This window comes from Helobdella robusta, assembly GCF_000326865.2.
Source record: "Helobdella robusta unplaced genomic scaffold HELROscaffold_12, whole genome shotgun sequence".
Lineage (NCBI taxonomy): Eukaryota > Metazoa > Annelida > Clitellata > Rhynchobdellida > Glossiphoniidae > Helobdella > Helobdella robusta.
The window spans coordinates 4,542,307-4,550,787 of record NW_008703664.1 but is presented as its reverse complement, the minus strand read 5'-3'; the positions used below and the strand labels follow the sequence as shown (position 1 = coordinate 4,550,787).

General features: G+C 34.9%; 1 protein-coding gene across 1 annotated transcript in view; it reads left to right on the top strand.

Annotated features, from left to right (window-relative positions):
- HELRODRAFT_109524 (hypothetical protein) overlaps window positions 1–4,806 on the top strand; it is a gene marked incomplete at both ends in the record, with an annotated part of 10,454 nt that extends 5,648 nt beyond the window's left edge. Inside the window, 7 exons of the mRNA XM_009013817.1 lie at window positions 995–1,028; window positions 1,153–1,327; window positions 1,579–1,718; window positions 2,634–2,759; window positions 3,039–3,138; window positions 3,917–4,038; window positions 4,465–4,806. Coding sequence (XP_009012065.1) covers window positions 995–1,028; window positions 1,153–1,327; window positions 1,579–1,718; window positions 2,634–2,759; window positions 3,039–3,138; window positions 3,917–4,038; window positions 4,465–4,806 — 1,039 coding nt within the window. The remainder of the gene's footprint in view (window positions 1–994; window positions 1,029–1,152; window positions 1,328–1,578; window positions 1,719–2,633; window positions 2,760–3,038; window positions 3,139–3,916; window positions 4,039–4,464) is intronic.
- Window positions 4,807–8,481: the final 3,675 nt, after the last annotated feature.

Below are 8,481 nucleotides of genomic sequence, written 5' to 3'. Positions count from 1 at the left end.
TGTTTTGCACCTTCTTAGCCTTCCTATACTCACACTCCGCTTCCTCCGTCATGTCCCTTCTCCATACCCTAAACCTCTCCTTCTTGACTTCCAAAACCCTTCTTATATCTTCATCCCACCACCACGTCTCACCATGCCTACACTTTCCTTTCGTCCATCCACATACTTTATCTGCCGTAGCCAACACACAGTCCCTGTATCTCTCCCAAACATCTCCATCCTTACCACTCTCCCAATTTTCAGCCACCTTCACTTCAAATGCCTTCCTCACCTCTGCATCCTGCAACTTCCATGTCTTTCTCTTTGCCACAAACTTATCCTTCTTCCTCCTCCCCATTTCTTTTGATGTCACATCCATCACAACCATACTATGCTGCAACATACCAGGTATCGCCTTCACATTCTTCACATACTTCCTATGTTTGGCCCTTACCAATATATAGTTGATCATCGATCTATGTTCCCCTGACCTATAAGTAATCAATCGCGCTGGTTCCCTTGTGAACCAAGTGTTCCCCACCACACGGATAAACGGACAGGTCAAACCAGAATAAAAGCACTTTGCACACACAGAGAATTGTAAATCTATGAAATATCTCTATATATGCGCTGATGACGAGTAAAATCAGAATATAGCTCATATGCTTTATCATGAACACCAACGATTTTCTTATTAATTTTAATAAATTGGGTGATAATTTTAAAATTACTGTTAGAAATATTGAAAAGCTAAATTGTAAACTACCATAGCTAAAAATTCTGTAGATTTTATCAAATATTGCATCAATTATGGTCTCTTTCCAGCCATATATATATATATATATATATATATATATATATATATATATATATATAAGGTTATGGATTTTTAAATATAAATCTTTACTAGTTTGATAAATAAACGAATTGTGAATATATATATATATATATATATATATATATATTTATATATATATATACATATATAACAATACTATTTTACTTCATTTTTACAGGGTGAAGCTCAAAAAATTGAAAGACTCATGGAGGTAATTAATTTGTTTTTGTGTGATCAGTCTTCAATTTTAAATAAAAACTATGGATTTTTAAGTATAAATTGCATGATGAATCCAAGCATTTATTATTAGAACATGTCACATAACTATAATTCAGGCATTTGCAAGTCAGTATTGCCACTGCAATCCAGATATTGTGAAGTCCTTCCATAGACCAGATACTGTTTTTCTACTGGCATTTGCAACCATTATGCTCAACACTGATCTGCACAATAAAAGCATCAAGGCTGATAGGAAGATGAAACTGGAAGATTTCATAAAGAACCTCAGAGGTTTGTTGTGATGACTAAATTACAGATAAATTCAGGCATTGAACTATTGTACATTAAATGTTGACCAAGAAGCATTTGCCCCATTTTATTCTATTTTTAGTTCTTGCAAGTCATGTTAATTTACATTCAAGTGGAAATTCTGTGCGCAAATATTGATGCCTGTTGACTTCATTACTGCATCTTTCAATCAATTTTCAATCATTTGTTCAACATTCCAATCTGGTAACCAAAGTGCATCTAAAAAACGAAAGGTATCGATGATGGAGAAGATGTTGACGGTGACATATTAACTGGAATATATGGAAGAATTAAAGATTCAGAATTCATTCCTGGAGCTGATCATGTTTCGCAAGTTGCCAAAGTAGAACAGATGATTGTTGGAAAGAAGCCAGTTAGTTTTTTATATTATTTGTTGTATTACCTTGATTTAGAATTAGACTCTGTCCGGCAGTCTGTCTGTTCCCTAACTAATTTAAACGTTATTTACGTATTTTAGTTTGAGGGGAGATTCGAGTTTTCTTAAAAAAAAAAATAATTTCCTGCCTTTCTGTGAAAGAAAAAACAAATTTTAAAATCTTCAAACAAGAAAAAATGTTTTTTATTAATTGAAAAGTATAGTATAGGCGAACTTCTATACAACGAAAATCTCTGTAACGAATTTTTTGTTCCTTGGAATTTTACATATAAAACTGTTTCTATAGAACGAACAAAATTTCTCTATAACAAACAAAATTTATAAAAGTTGTAAGAAATATCCGACTAGCAAACATTCTATGAATTGATATGAGCAGTTTTTTTGTACTCTTTTAATATCTTAGGACCATATTTATTGTTTCTTATTCTAGTATTCTAGTAATTTTTGTGAGTTCTACCTCGACTAATTTCATTAGAATTGAAATCATTCCCCAAATATTCCCGTGACTTTCCAAATCTGTTATCATCCAGATGTATGGACACCCTATTGACACTCGCCTTTCAGACTTCAATTTGCATACAATTTTTTTATGAAGAAATGAGAAGTTTTTTTTATTTTCGACTATCAAAACTTCAAACTACCATATTTTCCTACATTTTTCATACTCGTAAGTATTGATAATTTTTTGATTTTTATGCAAACGACATTTGAATAAACCAGGTCACTTTTGGGTGTTGGTGAATATATCTTAAAAATAAGATATAATAGTTTTTTGTGCTAAGATAAAAAACATAATATCAAAATATTTGACTTGGTAAAGTTGTTTTGGATAAACGTTTAACAATCGCCTCGCTATTTACATTGAAATGAATATAAAAAAAACTTGTCCAGCAATTAGCGGAACTGCATCGTCGTTTGGTTTGCTACTGTCGCTTGTATGAAGTTCAAGATCCAAGTAGAAAAGAAAAGTTGGGACTGCATCAAAGGGAAGTGTTCCTCTTCAATGACATGATCATGGTGAGTCATTCTGTTTTCAATGTTTTCATACTATTTATCATGTCGACAATTAAGCATCCAATGCAATCCTTATATTATGGTTCCAAAATTAACTAAGTAGAAAGACATTTTTCTACATAATTTTTCGAAATATTAAAATAAGTTAATGAAAAAATTTTCTTAGATTTCCATATCTGAAAATAAGTTCCAAGCATGAAACTGTTTTTTTCACTTCTAACATCGAACATAAAATCAATATTAGCTGGATAATTTTTTTGATTAAAACATCAAATGTTCAAGGTTACAAAGATTATCGGTAAGAAAAAGAATTCAGTTCAATACAGCTACAGGTGTACATTCACACTCTCTGGAATGATCGTCTACTTGTTTGAATCTCAATGTATGTTGTTGTCCATTTATTTCATTAGAAATTGTTAAGCAATGAAAACATGTTAATCAAAGTTACGTTATAGGGCGAGTGCTGTTTGAAGGTCTAGGTATGGATCAAGGTTGTCGTGAAAACACTACCTGATTTGGTTAAAGGTTAAAATAATGATTACACTCTCTTTGGCACTTGCTTCAGAGGCTTCAACGACAAACACGCACCGCGTATATGAATACGCGTGAAAACCACGCATCATACACATTACATATGATAGGCGGGGATCTCTTTGTATTCGAAATCAGTCAATGCAGCAGCAAGACCAGGCGCCTTTAACCATTGAAGCATCACGCCAATGAAAAAAAAGTAACACATCAATGAAAAATGCATTGTCAGTGGGGCTCAGTTTATGGTGTGAGGTGTCACACACCTGATTTCACAAACAGTGCTTGTGTGGTTAAAAGGTGGTAGAGGTAATTGTTGAAAAAGAAATGCCAGAAATTTGATTTTCAGTTTAAGTGGTTTTGAGAAAACGCTTGAAAAGATGGAGCCTATTGTTTAAATGATAACGCACAATTTTTTAATGAGGCACAAAATTGGTTACATTCAGAGCAATTATGGAATTAGTTGTTTTCGTTATAATATTTTTTTATTTGTCTTAATTGCTTCATTTTATGAAAAAAAAATGTCAAAACAATATTTCATTATCTGTCACTTTGATGTATGTATTTTATCCAATCTTTTGTGGTAATGTTTGTGTTGATAATGTCATGATAATAATGTTTCAATTTTCCAGATTACAAATTCGGTATCCAGTTGAAAAATGGCAACAATGGCAAAGCAGGCATCATGCTGAATGCTCGCAATGAGCATGACAGGACGAAGTTTGTCGAAGACCTCAAAGAAGCCATACTAGAAGTTTGTGATTTTCTACATGTCCTGAAAATGTTTTCTATACAATATTTACAACTGTTGTTAATTTTAATTACGATATACAATCAGCTTCTGTTAAATTGGTGAATTATTTACTTTGTAACTCAACTTATTCTGGTTTTATTATATGAGTTTAGATTTTTAGTTTGTTCAGTTGGCTTTATTAAAGGATACCAAAAAATTTTGCTTTTAATTATCGGAGGTTAAAAATTTTAAGTAAAGATCTCAGCACCATCAGTAAGTAAACTGTTCCTGTCAGGACATTCCAATGTTGTTGTAGACGTGTGTTCATTCAAATGATTTTTTCAGATTATTTGTGTCAGCATTTCTGAAAACTATTTTAAAATGTTATCACGGTTTGAATTTTTATACAGTAATGAACTTTTAAAAATATAATGATTTTTAATGCAGATGAACGAAATGGAGGCACTGAGAATAGAAGAAGAGCTGATGAAGCAGCAGTTGATGAAGCAGAAGCACTGCACCTACAACAGACACAGTAAGGATTCTGGAGTCGTTGACATTGAGTTATTGCGACCTTCAGATTTTGGTAACAACAGGCTTTCAACTGCAGGGGATGGTGCAATTCGAGTTAGCAGCTCTCCTTCATTGCCAGATGTAGTAGAGTGTAAGCATAATTCATTCAAATTTTTATGTCAAGTTAATTTTTTAAATATAAAAATTTGCTGTTTAATAACAAAAAAAACTGAACAAATATTTGTTAGTGCCACAATTAATTTTTGTAGCTCATGAATTAGAATATCAAATCAATGTTATTATCAATTTTTAATATAATTTTAAGATTTTTATTTGTCTGAAAATAACTTGAATTGCACAACTGCATGAACACAAAAACATACCACACTTTGCAGATGTGCACAGAGGCAGTGCGGGTTCATTGGATAGCGGACTGGTCAGTATGCACACCTAATGATTGCTGAGGTATGCTGTCATTTATAATTCATATTTTTTCGATTAACACACCTTGATAGCCACGGAAATTTGCCTACAAATATTCAAGGTGTACAACAACCAGCCAATAAACACAACGAATACAGTGTCAATCAACCAATCTTCGTTTTGCGTCCAGAGACCCGGTTTCCCGAGGTAGGACGTTGTTTTCTTTGCCATCAACTTTTTGCGCCAAATTAGACGATCAGTTGTATCCATTTCATTTAAATTTAGAGCTTTCATGTCTTGCTCGATTGTTTGCGACCAGGACTTCTTTGGACGGCCTTTGGGACGTGTGCCAGGTACTTCAACATCTGCAAGAGAAGTTATGGCACTGTTTCTACTTCGTTTGACATGACCAAACCACCGCAGACGGTGTTGCCGGCATTCGTCCTTTATATCATCTAAACCAGGATTTCGGCAGATTTGATGTGGTCCTTCAGACTAATACGTTGCATCCATCGGTGCATTTTCATGTCGGTTCGTAGAAGTTGTTTTTCCAGTTTGGTTGTCATTGGCCATGTTTCTGCACCATATAACAACACCGGACGTATCCCAGATTTATAAAGTCTTGATCATAGTGGTAGTGGGATGTCACGCCGCATCAATATAGGGGCAGGGAGATGCCATTTATTCCAGGCTGCACGTATGCGTGCTCGAACGGCAGCTTCAGCTGTTCCAGTAAAATCCAGAACATCCCCTAGATATTGAAACGATGTGACTTTCTCTATTTTAATTGCTTCAAAAACAGTGCTATTTCGATATTGTTGTTGTGGATTGATGCAAGCAGGACAAACAAAATTGGACACTTTAGATAAAGTACCAATTATTTTTGAACAACGTTTGTGACACCACTGGTTACACTGCTGACACTTGATTGAATTGTTACCTACACCAGCTTTACAAACTGAACAGGGCCATCGTCCAGTAGCTGTGGATTGGATGGGTTCACCAGTGTTCATTGCTTTGGTTTTGCTGATGTTGACTTTGAATCCATGATCAGCGAGTCTGGTGTTCCAATCTTCAAACATCTGTGCTGCTTTCTGCTCAGACGTGGCTGTTAAAACGATATCATCAGCATATACTAGATTCCAAATGTCACTAGTGCGTATCGGTTTTGTGATTTCTTCCATCACAGTTATAAATAACAGTGGACTGAGAATCGAGCCTTGGTGAACTCCAACGCCGATGTCAAATGCATCTGTGTTTCCAACCGTTGTGCTGACAAGAGTCTTGGTATTCGTATACATTTCCATCACAAGTCGAACAAGATATTTTGGAATGAGTTGTCGACGTAGACTCCACCTGATTGCTTCACGGGGAACTCGATCAAATGCTTTTTCAAGGTCTACAAAAATGTGTGATAGTTGTTGATGCTTTGCGAGGTACTTCTCTTGCAGTTGCCGAAGGATGTGAATAGCATCAATTGTTGATTTCCCCGCTAGAAAACCAAATTGATAATTTCCGATTGTGATGCACGACGTTAATCTTCTCTCAATGATTTTTTCGACAATTTTCAGGGAGTGTTCTAACAGACGTATACCCCGATATGATGAACAGTTCAATGGATCACCTTTGCCTTTGTATAGCGGGACTGTCATGCTATAGTTCCATTCAGTCGGCATTGAGCAATTTCTCCAGATTTCACGGCAAAGTTGTAGTAACGTTTGAATACCTGCAGTACCAGATGCTTTGATAATGTCATTTGTGAGTCCAGAGGGCCCTGCTGCCTTTCCATCCTTCATAGCTTTCAGAGCTTCTGTAAGCTCCTCTACAGTGATGTCTGGAATCGGACCTTCGATGGGTGGAGCGTCAAAGTTAACATTGATGGGATTTATTTCGTTTAACAGACGGTTGAAGTATTCTCTCCATTGTAGCTTGATCTCATCTTGTTCAAGAACCATCTCATTTTTGTCGTTTTTGATACATGAGGCACCAACTATGTCTTTTTTCGTACGCTTTGCTTGTTTTGCTATACGATACAGAGATTTCATTTGTTCACCTTTGCTTTTAGTGAGCCACTCTCTGCACTGATCAGTCCGAGCCAGTGCAACTTGACGTCTTGCATAGTTGTTCTTCTCACGGAAAATTTTGTGGTCATCAACAGACTTTGATTTTTGCCATTGCTTGTATGCAACTTTCTTTTCAGCTATTGCATTTTGTACACTGTCATTCCACCACCAAGTGTCACGTTCATACTGACGTTTTGTACCAGTTTTCCCACAAACTTTAGTTGCAGCGTTCATTAAAATGGTTTTGTATGTACTCCAATCTGTACTGGCTTGCGGTTGGTGGTCTAACTGTGTGGCGACAATCTGTTGAAATTTTTCTCGATGAATATTGGTTTTCAGCTTCCACGTTTTATTCTCCGAGGCATTTGTTTAGACTTATGTTTTGACAGTTCGACAACCAGGTCTGCCACAAGGAGTCTATGTTGGGCGACACATGATTCGCCAGGTATAACTTTGACGTTTTTGAATACAACGAATACAGTGTGAAATACGTAAATACAGTTCTAGCTGGGGTAGCTTGAATAAAAAGTGTTGTTACAGGTACACACATCTTGAACTTACTCCAGGTAAAAAGAGACGCACCTGTCGATGATTTATTAAAATTATTTGGTAAAACAACAGACAATGAACCCTAAACTGAAGATTTCATTTTGTGAAGCGTAAAAATGCAATTGGTAATAGAAAATAACTAACTGTTGTTGGCACTCGTGTGCTTAATAAATCAAAAATCACTGCAGATAAAATGATAACTGGAAAATAACTTGACAATGTGTGGCGTCTGATATAATTGATCATCTTAGGTTGATTTGTGTGGACATCATGATATCGTGCTATCCTACGTTCAAAAAAAGTTTAAAATGATGTTGAGCTCGATGGTTTGCAGCCATCAGCTTCCTTCCAACTGTGTTGATGCCAAATTCTCAGATGTGATCGCTAAAAAAAGTTCCTAACCTGAACATTTGCGAAATCGAACAAAACTCTCAAGAACGTTAATTTAAATGGACATTAATTATTGTGAGAGCACTTTCGAAAGATTTTTATATAAACTCCTATATAAATTTTTTAATATATATATAAAGTTTTGTATGAATTCTACCGAATTGTTGGCATTAATCAATTTAAAGTTTGTCGTTTCAATTTTCCTTTTTAGAAATTTTCTGGAAATTTGTTCAGTTTATTGAAAACAGAATTATTTTAATTCCAATAACAAGGAAGTGACTACAACAACAAAGAAGATGAAGAATTTATAACACCAACTAATTATCTAACTTTGCTAAGTAACTAACTTTGACTTGTTTAAAGAAACTATATGAACAGAAAGCTGCACTGAAAAGGATTTGTGAAAAATCAAAATAAGGCCTATCTGCATGGTGAATTTGGATAACAACAGTTTCATTAAATTTTCATGATGAACTTGGATAATAATTCTATTTTCAATAAATTGACCAACTTCCAGAAAATTCTA